The sequence below is a fragment of the Amphibalanus amphitrite genome, unplaced genomic scaffold, assembly GCF_019059575.1.
Source record: "Amphibalanus amphitrite isolate SeventyFive unplaced genomic scaffold, NRLGWU_Aamphi_draft 000508F_arrow, whole genome shotgun sequence".
Taxonomy (NCBI): Eukaryota; Metazoa; Arthropoda; class Thecostraca; order Balanomorpha; family Balanidae; genus Amphibalanus; species Amphibalanus amphitrite.
In genome coordinates, this window is record NW_024882002.1 from 1 (window position 1) to 15,133 (window position 15,133).

A 15,133-nucleotide genomic window follows, 5' to 3' on the forward strand; every position below is an offset into this window, starting at 1 on the left:
GAGAGAGAGAGAGAGGAGAGAGAGAGAGAGAGAGAGAGAGAGAGACCCGGTGTGAGGGCAAGGTCCGGATCACACCATTAATCGTTGGTTCGAACTAAGCCACGCTGGTCTCAGGAGGGTCATGCGCCAGTGCTGTCTCTATTGGTGCAGGTTCAAATGGAATACCCCGAACCGGCTCTGTATATCGAGACTACCTCGATGGCGGGCATAAATTGCGCCCGCCGTTCCCAGGAAACTGCTCATTGGACAGTCCAGCCGGCAGAGTAGAGACAGCTAATCTGATTGTCGATGCAAACCAGGTGCTGAAAGCCGGCTGTTGAGAGCTGGACCTGCTACCGTCGATGGCTCTTGGTAAACGGCTGTCCCGGGGCGGAGCGGCGCTCACGTGAGTTCGCTGTGCAGGTGAGGTGGTGGGGAGAGGGGCACTTGCTGAAGAGGGAGGGAAGGTCGGCCAGTGTGACGTCACGCGGTGCCCTGGATATACGACCTCGCCTCTGATATTGATGGGATTTCTGAACATCTCGGCGGGTGACTGACGGAGCAATCCAATCCGGAGCTAAACGTCTTGATTATTCCCCCCGATCCGTCTTCTCGAAAGACGTGTTGTAAAAGATCGGTGAAAGCTACTGAGCCTGAAACGTAAACAGATTTATCTATTTACGATGTTTTCTAGTATCACGCGCGGGGCCATGACCCTGGATGACCGACGAGGTCGGCTGAGAAGGTCGCTCCAGCAGCTCCGCTACAGAGTTGATCCCAAAATAATCGCCGCCCTGTCTCTGAAGTGCCGAGCTGAAATGACGCGCCTCCTTTGTCTGCTGGCCGGGCGCCCGTTCAATCCGCGATGTGCGGCTCGGCACCGGCGCTGTGGGTGTTATTTGTCCGTCTGTGGGGCCGCGCCGACCCTGAATTCCGGCCAGGTAGATGCTAATCTCCTGCGGCGACCCTGCCATTCGACATGGAGCTCACCGGGCGCCGCCCCCTCGCGGCGGCCGACAGGGCGGCACGCGGCGTCGGCAGGCCGCTGATGTATGGTGGCCGCTCACCCACCGCCCTCGCTGCGCACCGGCCGCGGTTACAGCTCCGCTCCTTCGTCAGCACTGCAGTCATCACACCACCACCTTCATAACTAAGGCGAATTTTGATAACGTTTCCTGTCACGATTTGAAGCCGGGCTGGCTGAGACGAATCAAAACAAGGTCCAGGTTCAGGTTCAGATGTTATGAGAAATAACGTCTTCTCGATTCATTCCATTTTACACGTTTTCGTCTTTCCCACATCCACCTGGATGTAACATGATTGTGCGAAATCTGACAATGTTCAGATGGAACATCTTGGCAGCGCGGTCGATCGGCGTCCGCGGGAACCGTCGCGGTTTGACAGACGGACAGGCTGATCGTGTGACGGGCGGTAATGGTTCTACAGCTGCGTAGAGATCCAACTGTTAGTCGCTTCTTCAGGCGATGTCTGTCGGATACGACAGCACAGGACGTGATGGGGGGGGGGGGGGGGCAGTATGCACACTGCAAACTGTGCAGAGCGTATGAGCTGCTTGGAGGACAATGGGTTCAAGACGCTTGGGTCTTTGGATCTTTTAGCTCGCGGGTAATGAATTAGTAACATCAAGCGTGCGAGACAGGGAAGGAGTCAAGAGAAGGATTAACAATGAAAGTTTGCCTCATGAAAAGCAATTCCAAGTGTTTATTGAAAACATCTTTACGCGATCCATAGACTGACGGTGTTCAAAACGCCAAAGAAGAGCTTCAGGCTCTCCCGGCCCAGTTTCGTGATATCATGTCTTCTGCACCGACTCCGTTTACCGTATGGACATAACGTGAGCGAGTCACGGGCTGGGCCACGGACCCCACATTAGGTCTGCCCGAGCTGCGGACTTGGCTCGTGACCGGAGATCGCCGGAACCGGTCGGGTCAGCGATCTGCACTCACCGCCGGCCACACAGCGAGCTGATGGAGCTATCGGACCGGGCTGAGCGGGAGAGACTACATTCGAGCGCCGAGTAAGGTAGCTCGAGTGGCGAGCAGTGGCGATCGAGGACCGAGAGACGGCGCCCGAGAGGCGAGAGACAGCAGCCAAGCGTCAACGACTGCGCTCCAGCGGCGAGCGACGGCGCTCGGAAGGCGAGAGACTGCGCTGGAGGGACCGTTTACCACCCGCTGGATGACACCGATTTCATCCTGCAGCTCTGCACGGTCCAGTCACCTGTAGTCACCGCTGAATGGCCGGCTATGATTGCTGCTAAGTAGTTAACCGACCATCAGTCGGACTTGCAGATTTGTGGGGGTTGATTTGTGGGGATGTTGCCCGGGCCGTAGCAGCGCTGCCTTGCGACCAGCCGGCCCGGTGTTGCGGCATTGGGTCGATACCGGATCGGTGTGTAGTAGGTACGGGAGAGTGAGCAGTCAGACAAGATCATCGGGTCACAAATCGTGCTCATCGACTGATCGCAGATGGCTAAAGATACTATCTGACACTGGAAACTCTCACCGCTGATGGCTCTCACCGAGCCGGCGGGGCTGTCTCACATAGGTGCCATACACTTTCTCATAGTTGGGGACCGGATACGGAAACGTCGACATACGGGAAATATCCACACTCTGGCACATCGGAACGGCCGGACGGAACACCGGCTGCTAACATTTTACCGCTTCAGACATTTAGTCACTTCCTAACGCTGTTTTCTCATGCCTCCCTCCACGTCCGGTTATTGCGCTTTACTTAAGCATAACTTGCCAACATTTAACAGATAGCGTTACCCCATTATTCTTTTGATCCCGACCTTTTGCTGACATTTGTTGTTCTGTTTCAGGACACGACGCTCGGCCAGGAGCTGCTGGATAATGTGTTTCGTCACCTGAACCTGCTGGAGACGGCCTACTTCGGCCTGCGGTTCCTCCACTCCTCCAACCAGCCGGTAAGTCACTCCAAAAGCGGGTATCGGGTGTAAAACGTCCTTCCGCCAACCAGCCGGCAAGTGTTAACTCCCAGTTTTCCAACTGCGGACCAGCGGATGAGAGATGCACTCTTCTGCTACCCACTTGTATATATCCCTCGCACGACCAGGCCATTTCTCATAACACGAACGACCGGGGGGGGGGGGTTGTTACGACCCCCCCCCTGGCGTTTCGAAACGGAAGGTCGTAGAGCTTAGCGGAAAAAACCAACGGATTGCTCTCAACGAGATCTCGCGATTGGTGGTATATTTTTTGGTCCTAGGTCAACATTTGACCTACTTTTGACCGGTCAAAGGTCAAATTTTCGGAAAAATAGACTTTTTTCAGCTTTCGGCGGCGATTGCGGCAAAACGGTGGGAGATATCGACTTGAAACCTTCACTATCGTGTTTCTTGATCAATTCTCTATCGTTTGGTATGTATTTCGTTTCCCTAGCTCTAAAAATGGCGCGTTGGGAGCGCCGGAAGTTGGCAAGGTCACAGTCGGCGGCAGAAATTCGAAAAATCAAAATTTAAATTTTTGAAATCTTATTGTATTTTTGGATTTGGGAGGTCCATTTGCTCCCTATAGAAGCTAATATTGCTGCATATTCCCATTGAGGTGACAAGAATTAGCAAAATAGTGGTTCGGGCGCTTTTCAAAAATAGTACCGGACGCTGTTCCCCTTGTGACGTCATAGCTCCGTGACCTGACCTGACCCGGTCAAGTTTCTTATACCATATGATAGCCAATACTTGCCCCAACATGCATGGGAAGTTTCATCACGATCCATCAACCGATGTTTGTACCACCGGCAGGAAACCTCGGGCGTTGGCACTCAGTTTGTGAAAATCCGGCCGGAGGCTGTACCTCTTATGACGTCATAACTCCGTGACCTGACATGACCCGATCAATTTTTTTTCGGCAAAAGATGCGCAAAGGTTGCCCCAGAGGGTATTGAAAATTTCAGCCCGCTACGACAAGCCGTTTAGCGTGCACTTCGAAAAAACCTCAGGGGGGGGGGTTGATACAACCCCCCCCCTAGGCGTTCTAGGGATATATGTATGCATGTATATGTATGTATGTATGTATGTATTGACGTAGGCAGACACTCCACAGTACACTGTGGCTTGAGCTTGAGCTGGGGTCACTCATCCAACAATCACTCCTCCAACCAGCTGAATAGTCAGTGAGTGTTACCCCCAGATACTCCTCCAGCCAACCCGCAAACCACTCCTTCAAGCAGTCGGCTCACCCCACTCGCTCGGGTGACCACTGACATCATCCTGTAGCTATATCAGGGCGCCTATAATCCTACCGGGTAGAAGAAAAGAGCTGGTGACGAATTTGGCAGCTAGATATAGGGCAATTACGGCGCTAAGCCGTTTTTTAAAGTCGTGCTTTCTATATTGAGGGTGGTTATCGAAGGGAGTTGAAAAACATCTGCAAAAGTGTTGGTGAAAAGCAAGGCCACTAACCGAAAGCAGCGCACTTTTGCACCGCCAAAGGGAGATTATCATACTATCGGAGCCATGAACTTCCCTCCCCGCACAAAAACGCTGCCTGAAACGCGAAACTTACTGAGAAAGAAATAATGCTGCAAAAACGTGCAACGGTAACAAATTGCATCGCATTAGTTGGTTCTTCTTACTGCGACGACCTGTTCTGAGCTTATGCCTAATCGAGTTTGTCTTTTCATACGGCTGAAGCCTGGCCTTCCGTATACGAGCACTGGTTGGGCTGCGTCGGTGTCAGTTTGGGTCGTGAGGAGCGTGTCGGTAATCAGGGCTGTTTTGGGTGGGCCGTGTCAGTAAAGCTTTATCGGCCCGCCTGGTAACACTGTCGGTGACGTTGTGGCTGTCAGACTCGGCTGAGGTCAGTAATGCTATCGAAGGGACTGCTGACATTGTTGTCCTACCGCATTATGGTATCCGAGGGAGTGGTCGACCAGCTGGCCAGCTGGCCAGGTGTCTGCAGTGCACTGTCACACAGCTCTGTCACGTTCAGGAAGAGGCGTGGTCGTATCACCAAATTCAGAAGTCTGTACAAACGCGGGGTGCGGACCATCGTGCAGCTCCAGTTGCTTACTCAGCGTTTATCTACATGCATGTGGGCACTGAGGAACATTCTTATAAAGGGCATAGAAAGGATTTAGCCAGGCACTGAATGCTTTTGCGCTCTAAAGAGTCACTCCTCTTGTGGCAAACACTTGTGGTCTTGAAGATGAAATTGTGCGCATGGATCAAATGAGCGTTTGTGGTAATATGCTCCAATGCAATGTAGTGTTTACAGGCTACAATTCAATGGCTAACGGAACCCCAACAGGTTAAATTAGGCTATAATTTCTATCGGTGGAAGCTGTCTAATTAAGTCGTGATTTTCCTGTCACGGTTGGGGTCGCGACGGTGTAATATAGCTCCGGCGGGAGATTGAACGTGTGTCGTGACCAGTAGCGATTCTTCATTAGCTCGCGGTGTGCTTAATTCCATGTTCTTGTGGTCGACTAGCTTTGTTTTCGACCAATGCACAGCTGTCTGCTCACTGTTCAGGTGTTCATTAGTCCACTACAGAGGCGGATCCAGCTCAGAGGTTTGGGGGGGGGGGGCAAACCATAAAAATTTATCCATTCTTTCCATGCATCGTCCATAGGCGTAATGTTAAAATCATGCCGTTTGGGGGGGGGGGCAAATGCCCATTTTGCCCCCCCCCCGCCCTGGATCCGCCACTGGTCCACTACAATACAAAACGTTTTAGTTGTAATCAATTTGCTGTCTCCAAATTGCCTGCCATGATAAGGACTTTCTCTGTCTGGTCATTCCATGAATTAGGATCACACAGCATGCCTTTCTATCATGTTTGTTTCCGAAGAGCCAGAAAACAAGATTGAGTTTTCGCCCTTGGGTGTCTAGTTACATTCCAATAATCCGGAGGAATGCTGAGATTCAAACACAGATTGGAAATCACCCTCTCCTTCTGCTCCAGTCCCTGCTAATGACCTTTTGCCTGTCCCGAGGACACGGGTCGACTGACTGCTACCGTCGGCGTCGTGGCAGGACCATCAGTTCCGGCGCCGTGAGATTGTATCGCGACCCTTTCTCACGCCCCCCACGAGCTAGGCGGGGCCTAACGATCTCGGCGCACGCGGCGCAGCGCCGTGCGGTACCCAGCCGCGCTGAGCCATGCTGAGCCCGCGCTGGGACGTACGATGCCATGCAGGCTGTTCTCGACTGTTCTGGGACGTGTTTGCTAGTGCTGGAGTCACTCAATACTGACGGACAACGGTTTAAACTGATACATTTGGATAGGAGCGGTGTTCCGTCGCGCCCGCCGCGCCGACCTGCGCCGTGGCGGCCAATGGAGATTGGACAATGGATACAGTTCTGGGAAATGTTACCCAGGACTTTGAATAGTGACTGTATAAAGGGACGTGTGTATTTTGCATAACCAGGACATGTCTCTTGAAATGTTTTACGGTATCGATATTGCTGAAAATAAGTGCTGTGTTGACAATGCTTTACCAATTCGTTCGTAGGTATAAGATAGAAAACACTGTTCTACCCGGCCCTGGCGCCCTGTGTGGCTAGCCTTGAGTGACCTACCTGCCATTTGTTTCGGCCCGGTTCCGTCTCCGGTGACCGGTGACCCTGCCGGCTGATGGATCGGCGCCGGTAACCGGTCACAATGGCCTCTGGATCCGCGCTCCGCCCGTAATCAATCGCGATCGGAACCGGCGGCCAGCGGGTTCATTGTTCTGCGCTCAGTCGGCGCCGGGAGAACTGGGCCCTTTATGGTCCCCCGACACGCCACACGGGTAACCGACAACACAGTCCTCATTCGGGGGCGGTGGGTGGGGCCGCCAGCGGACATCGCTGTTAGGGAGCTAAAATGGCTCTTTACTCAGCGCCGGCACTGCACTTATCGATGTCATTAGCATAAAATGTGCGAGCATTGAGGCTGTCCTGCAGGAAAACAGCGTTTTGTCACAGAAAAAGCTGGCATGATGGCCTTAAAATGGCACATATCTAGCAAGGTGATGTCAGTTTGAAATGGGTATCAGACATAAAGCATTAGCTCATCGGTTTTAAGTGCTCAGTTTTTTAATTCGTGAAATCAAAGACTGAACGAAGAATGAGATCTTGTTTTCGACTGATGCTGTAGTGACATGCATTTGAAGTAGGTATGATTGGTAAAAATATCAACACCCACACAACTGGGAGCGTGCTTTCCTTTCTAATAATTCATACATGATGAGTCAACCTTCTGATTTTTTGGCGACTTAGTGGAATCAAATCGCTCGCGATCTTACCTTAAGCTTATATATTATGGTGTTACCGCTTCTCATAAGTCACAATAGTCGGCCACCAAGCTAGTAAATTTATGTTTTTTTGTTTGAGAGAATTCAAGCTCTTTTGTCTGATATGCAATTTCAACCGATGAGTGCAGCCTTTGCATTGTTGGATTTGGAAAAAAAAATTGTCCCCAAAACATTCGAGGCACGACAAAGCATGGATCGATATAAAATGCTCGACTTAATATTTAATAAATTTCATGGCTCTTTTTCTACAAACGATGAACAATTCTTGTTATTTGGCATTGGCATGGGCGAGAGTGTCGAACTAGCATATTTTACATATCGCTGTTGATTCGTTTCGCTTTATCTTTATGATTTCAGTGCCTTAGGCAATAGGCATACTAACCGTTTGCATCATTGTTTTTTTGGTAGTTGGTTATTCGAAACGACCATCTGAAAATTGGGAACATTCCAATTAGAATTTCTAACAAATGTCATGCTCTATTTTTTGGGTATAATCTCACGATGTTGCGTTTGGGCAATCATAACATTTTTGCTACAATACCTCTTCTGAAATTCGTGACTGGGTAGGTTAAAAATAGATGTAGCTCAAATTAATTTTGAGAACTTCATTGCCACGTGTGATGCTTGGTGCAGTTATGATCACGTTAGAGCTTCTTTGGTAGCGTTTGCCGTCACGTGAGCAAATTTTAATTGGCCATCGTTTCTACATATTTGAACTTGACATGGCACGTGCCAGCGAAACAAAAGGCAAATGGGTGTGCTCAACGCAAACCCCTAAACAGCGTGCATGATGGAAACGAGTGATCAGTAAAGATAAACAAGAAACCTTATCCTGTTTCTTTTTGTCTGTCACGAACATACATATAGCGATTATCGTTCTTAACATCTGACTATCCCTAGATATCGCTACTGAAATCACAATGTTAGGTGCATATTTCTCGACGTGTTCTGCATAAATGTCATGTCCTATCGTATTATGGTAAGAAATTTAACCCAACTCTCTCATGCATCTTAAAAGTAAATTTTGAATTCCAAAGAAAACAACTTTTCGAAACAAACGAGACAAACGAGATTTTTCAAAACAATTTTTCTTTGAATCCGAAATGTACTTTTAGGAAGCACGAGAGTAGGGTCAGTTTTCTTACTATTTGTTACAACTTACAATGCCTCTCAAACCAGCTTTCAAGCATATTCAAGACTGTAATGTCTTATCCTTTGATTTAAATTTAACGGGTTCCTTGTTGTCAATCTAACAGTTTATAATGATAACCTTATTTTACACGTCCTTGCTCAAGCCGTGTGCCTATGGCAAGGACCTAATTTCAACAATATACCTAGACAGCAGAAGCATGACAAGTTAAGACAGAAGCATATAAGTTATAAGGTGATGGCAAAATGGGTACATATCTTCCAATACGACAAAGTACAGGATGGTTGGTTGAAGTATCTTTTAACCCATCTAAGGAATGCTCGAAATTCCATTGATAATAGGTTTAACGGGGAGCTGTCGGCCTTCTTTAGTCGTATATAGGCGTTAGCCGCCCTTCCCTGTCGACCGACCCGACTTTTTGCCGCCGAGGTATGTATGGCTAAGCCCCCCCTCCACCCGTGTGCATCTGGTGCTCTGAGGTGGGGGGGGGGGGGGGGATGCGAGCCGTAACGTGGGTCTGAGGCCGTCCTCACATGGCAAACTCTTATCATGCACCGTGCAGTTGAGCGAAACTGCTTTCTCGGTATGTTCCATGCACGAAAAGAAGGGATTGCTTCTTTCGTATTTCGTTTGCTTAAATTTTAGGGCATTTATTTCGTTTCACGTTTCTATTCACAGTAGATTTCGTCACATCTTTTATCTATTTATTTCACCACTTCGTGATTCATCGGTCGCAGCTTACCCTTGCCGCAGACGGCCACTCCTATGCCACCTGCTGGCACCACCCACTCGCCTGAACACACCCCTTTCCCGCCCAGCCGCACATACAAGGCTCTGACCATATCCCTGACACATTAGGAGCACATCATCGTCGCTTTATCAGCTGATCGGTCGCCTCTGCCCCCTCCCCGCGACCACAGTACGGACCAGCCGACCGCCACGACTGTCGGCACCGCACCAGGAAATATGGGTCAAGTGCAGCGCCGGCCGGACGCGCTCTGGACCGCTTTGATACCTGACGGTCGGTCGTGGCGGCGCGGCGGTCAGATTGCCGGGTAGCAGCACGGCCTGTCTGCTGCCGTGACGGACCGAGCGGTGCCGTCTGCACGGCGCGGCGGGCCAGCCGCGTGTACCGACCTGTTCGGATGGGTCCTAATCGCAGCCATGATGCAGCCCCGTCATCATGGTTAATATTGTTGATGCAACCACATCATTGTTCTTTATATTGTCGTTGTCTCTTAGTAGCGATCATCGCTGCGGTCATCTTTACATCAACTTAAACGCCTACCTCTGCGACACACATTGATAGACGCTCGCGGGTCTGTCTGGCTCGGGCGACTCAAGCGACACTCGGCGAGACGCGTGTTGTCAGCGGCCCAGCTCAGGTGACACGGACCGAGAAGCGCACAGCGCGGCGCATTGTGCGGACCGGTCCGTGTCGCTGGCAAGCGGTCTGGACCGGTGCGCGGTACCGGCTGAGTCACGTTCCTGACTCGGGCCGCCCGCCCGGGTTGGTTCGGTGTAGTGGTCCACTCGGCGTGGTCACACCAAGTCTGTGCACTGTGCACCAGTGACGCAATCTGCACTTGGACGAATGGGTATGGACCCGCAGGAAGCTGCTTGAGAGGAGAATGTGAGCGGGAGGAAGGAGGCCTCTGAGCTTAGCTGGAGGCTCCGTCACGGCCAATGGCATATCGATGCTGATCGAATTTGGAATTCGGAGTGAAGGGAGAGACGGCGTGGCCCGGGGCGCCGCCCGTGGATTTGACTAATGGTCGGGCGATAAAACCGGCCAGCAAAACCCGTTTTCGAGTCCCACGCGACCAGCGAGCTATTTCGGTATGCCTGCGCTGCTCCCTTGGATAAGCCGCGTTTGGAAGCATAAGACAGCGTGGCTTTAATTTACGATATGTCGCCCCAAAACACAGCGAGATGTGTTCTCGATTGTCGTTTTTATTAGAAAAATAATTAATTTACAAACTTATTTGCATATTTCTTGATGTGTCTATCCGATTCGTTGTCGATTTGCGTATGAATAAAGAAGAGTTCAGATTCGAAATCTTCGGACATTTTTATTATGCATGCAGTTTAATCACCCTATGTTAAGTTTTAGCTGCGATTTATTTTACAGGAGTCGGGGAACACCTTACGGCTAAATTAACTTCCCGCCCCTACGCGCCACTTGCCGAGCTCCGTAGGTAAATTTAATTAGTTTGCAGCAACTGGTCCGTTGATGCTCTTGGTCGCACTGGTTATTTGAGCTAATGCTAGCTCGGTGGCTGTGCCCAAACAGCCCAACCCGGCCTCGGCCATTGAACACACGCTCACTCTCTCCGCGTGCGATGAAGACGGCGCACTCACTTTCAGCACTACGGTACTGACAATGAAGCGAGCGTGCGTGGCCTGGTTTGTACGTTTTTGTCCCACGAAGGTCGACTCTGACTGAAGGATTGGGGTGCGCGCATTTAATCGATTCTGCCATTGTCTGAAGATGTCCTTCCAATGCAGAATGGGCTGAAGCACGCTGGGTATTTAGGCCAGACGGAGACATCACTGAGATGGTCCTAAGCGGCGAAAACCACACGCTCTCTCCGTCTTCACTCTACCGTTACATCTCTGATAGTGCCGATGCCCGATACCCTATAATACGGGGTGTTGTGGTTGCGGCCCCAGCTCCGGCGACCCCCACACAGTGCTGCGTCTCGGCCGAGGGGATGGGATGCAGCGTCACTGACCATAACACCTGGCTGGCCGCCGGTCACGCGCGTCCAAGCCGTATCAGGCCAGCGCGGCAGCGGAACGGGCGGCGTCACCCTGCGACCACCCAGGACCGGCCGGCGGCCGCCCCCGCCCCCGCCCCCGCCAGTGCCGCCGCCCGCCGCCCAGCCGACCCGCCCGGTAAAAACTGTATGGCCGTAATTTTCACCCGATCTCCTGGCGGAGAAAAACGCGCCCGAACGCCAATTAAATAGGGCAAGCCGGATAATACTGGAGCAATTTGGCCGGTTCGGCTCGGGCCCCGGCTATCTTCTGATTGCGCTTTTGACGTACACCTCGATTGGCTTCGGACCGAGCAATGGCTAATGGCTGGATTCGGTGGCCATAAAGAAGATTCTTTAAGCAGCCTCTGACTTGGCTCGGCCCGGACCTGAGGAGGCAATCGAAAAATGACCTCATGGGGTGAGCTGACACCGTACTGAAAACCCACCGGAAACTGACCTGATGTGACCCAGGGCAATTATTGGACACGCGAGATGAGACAAATGTGTTTGTCTACGTCTGTTCAAGAGCCTTTGTACTTGTAGGGAGCTGTATCATATTACTTTGTTACCAATGCGAGAATTTTGCTCAACAACAGATCCGATAGATGAAAAATGCATTGCCAGTGCTGCTTATCGTCATTGATAAGATGGAAAACACTGCAATGAATACCCATATCTTAACCCTCGCACGACCAGGCCATTTCTCATAACACGAACGACCAGGGGGGGGGGGGGGGTTGTTACGACCCCCCTGGCGTTTCGAAACGGAAGGTCGTAGAGCTTAGCGGAAAAAACCAACGGATTGCTCTCAACGAGATCTTGCGATTGATGGTATATTTTTTGGTCCTAGGTCAACATTTGACCTACTTATGACCGGTCAAAGGTCAAATTTTCCGAAAAAATCAAACTTTTTCAACTTTCCGCGGCGATTGCGGCAAAACGGTGGGAGATATCGACTTGAAACCTTCACTATCGTGTTCCTTGATCAATTCTCTATCGTTTGGTATGTATTTCGTTTCCCTAGCTCTAAAAATGGCGCGTTGGGAGCGCCGGAAGTCGGCAAGGTCACAGTCGGCGGCAGAAATTCGAAAAATCAAAATTTAAATTTTTGAAATCTGATTGTATTTTTGGATTTGGGAGGTCCATTTGCTCCCTATAGAAGCTAATATTGCTGCATATTCCCATTGAGGTGACAAGAATTAGCAAAATAGTGGTTCGGGCGCTTTTCAAAAATAGTACCGGACGCTGTTCCTCTTGTGACGTCATAGCTCCGTGACCTGACCTGACCCGGTCAATTTTATTGCACCACACGATAGCCAATGCTTGCCCCAACATGCATGGGAAGTTTCATCATGATCCATCAAACAATGTGGGTATCACCGGCAGAAAACCTAGGGATTCGGCGCACACGTTTGGTAACTGTCGGCCGGAGGCTGTACCTCTTATGACGTCATAACTCCGTGACCTGACATGACCCGATCAATTTTTTTCGGCAAAAGATGCGCAAAGGTTGCCCCAGAGGGTATTGAAAATTTCAGCCCGCTACGACAAGCCGTTTAGCGTGCACTTCGAAAAAACCTCAGGGGGGGGGGGGTTGATACAACCCCCCCTAGGCGTTCTAGGGTTAATCACCCGATGTAACCTCATTGATAAAACTGACGACTGATCGGGTGCCATGGTGACGGTCGTACCAAATCGGTAAATCCCTTCCAGCTCATCTGACATGCTTTTCTTTTTCAGTACTGGCTGGATCCACAAAAGAAGGTCGTCAGGCAGCTTAAAGGTAAGAACCTGCCGAGTATGTGTATACATGCGCATATTTTAATCAATTCAGATGCTAAGTCATTCATTTGTTGCCGCAACGTCAGCAAGATTCACTTATTTGGGATGCCTGTTGCGATAGTCTTGCAGACAACTTCGTTTCATTGTGGCATGGTGACAGACAGAATGTGCCGATAATTCTAAGGGGTTTCTCGGTTTCCCAATTACCTTCACACTGGAGTTGCGGAATCCTCCGTATCCCCATGAATGACATTAATTCCGATGGTACCTAGTTTTTTTTTTTTTAACACAGAGCGACTGTTATGAAATTGAAAAAAACTTGCGGTTTCTTCGGATATCGTTCTAGTTATGAACACTGCATGATATTGTTCCGCGTCAAACCCTATTTAGACCTATTCATTTCTATCAAGTTTATCCATGCAGGTCGGCCAAATGGTGTTATAGAGACCTGCTGAAATATCCACTCGATATTTATCTTATATTATGCAATCCAGAACTCGGTCACATCCACGAAGTCACCGCTGTTTCCACATATCAGTAGCGTCATATTCTGAACTTAGCACTGCATATAACAGAGCGAGTGGGCTACCTCCAGTGGCAGTGATGCCCGTTTTTTTTTTTTCGCCGGCGCTGGGCGTCGCCCGTCACTGTGTCACACGACATCAAAGGTGCCGCCTGTCACGACCGACCGCTACGGGGCGGAGCCGCCTTTTTACTGCCGCCCCGCGAACAGCACAGGCGCCATCGATAAATGACAATCAACGCCGAAAAAGTTGAGTGATGAGTCGGTCATAACGGCCCCTGACGTTCGCTGCGAGGGTGGTCTGGCGACTGGCGACGGCCCCTCACTTGGCGTATAATCCCCGCCGCGTCAAAACTGAATAATATTCCGCAGGCGTGTCAGGTTACAGGCTGCTGAATTATGCAATGCCAATAAAGAAAATACAAGGTTACAGCGAGTTATCGTAATGACTGTTGCCTTTAAATACCTATGAACATACCATACTTGGATGTTGCGCAAGTTTCTATTAGCGCCAGAGAGTTAGGTATGTAATGAGCAGAGATCTTATATACATCCAGCCACCCTAGAAAGTGGCCATGTTCTTTGCTTTGCCACGAATTGCATGAAAATACGCTGTTTTATCGGTGGCTTCTTTGATCTATGTAATTATCGCAAGGCCATCCTGCCTAAGGGAACAAGGAAGGCTAAGCTGCAAATCCGCCGAACTGCCTCAACCGCGGCACGGCATTGTTGTACCGCGCTATGATATGTAAATTGGCTCGGTTTTAGTTTGCTCGCAGCCCGCCAGCAGAGGCTTGGGCCTAATTTGTCGTCATTAGGCGCTCGGCACAGCCCAAATCAGCAGTGTAGGCCTGGCGAATACCACAGGCACGCCCCACACACCGGCAATGATCTAACCAGATTAGCAGTGTACCAGGCTTAATCTCGCATCTGCTCCCGTTTTAGCGTGTATCTACATCAAAGACGGCGCTCTAGCCACATACATACATGACTTTAGCAACTGGAATGAGACATGGATAAACACGCCATTTGCCTGTAAAGAAACGCGAAGTTTCTGGAAACGAGATGCTACTCAGATGCTAATTTAAAGGCTCGTAAATACGCCACAAGAATGCACAAATGTGAACAAATAAGACGGCAGAGACAACCTCTTGCTGTTTGTGGCTTTCAAGCATGCCCTCATTTGCCAGCTACCTGTCTTTTGCAATGGAATATTATGCTATTTTTTTTTAGACGATTTACAGATGTATAAATGAATCTTGCTCCATAGAGAACTTCATGCTGCGATAGCCGTCCTCATAACCTCTTCTGTCTTGTTTCAGATACTGACCCGTTCACACTGTACTTCTGCGTCAAGTTTTACGCAGCGGATCCCTGCCGATTGTTGGAAGAAATCACCAGGTAAACAGGATATTTTTTTCTGTTGGCAGCCAACGCTTTAACGGAGGTCCTGTCATACATACCTATGCAATTTCCATGCATAATCTGTCGATGCCCGGGTGTTCACGTTCGTGTGAATGTTGTTTGTTGATTCACAGGTACCAGTTTTTCCTGCAAATTAAGCAGGATATCCTGGAAGGCCGTCTGCCGGTCACCCCGGAGCTGTCGGCGGAGCTGGGTGCGCTCGTCATACAGTGTAAGTGTGAACCA

At 50.2% G+C, this 15,133-nt stretch overlaps 1 protein-coding gene across 1 annotated transcript in view; it reads left to right on the plus strand.

The window, feature by feature from the left end:
- Window positions 1–2,827: 2,827 nt before the first annotated feature.
- LOC122392940 (band 4.1-like protein 4) overlaps window positions 2,828–15,133 on the plus strand; it is a gene marked incomplete at its 5' end in the record, with an annotated part of 38,822 nt that continues 26,516 nt past the window's right edge. Inside the window, 4 exons of the mRNA XM_043388322.1 lie at window positions 2,828–2,932; window positions 12,919–12,961; window positions 14,806–14,884; window positions 15,022–15,119. Coding sequence (XP_043244257.1) covers window positions 2,828–2,932; window positions 12,919–12,961; window positions 14,806–14,884; window positions 15,022–15,119 — 325 coding nt within the window. The remainder of the gene's footprint in view (window positions 2,933–12,918; window positions 12,962–14,805; window positions 14,885–15,021; window positions 15,120–15,133) is intronic.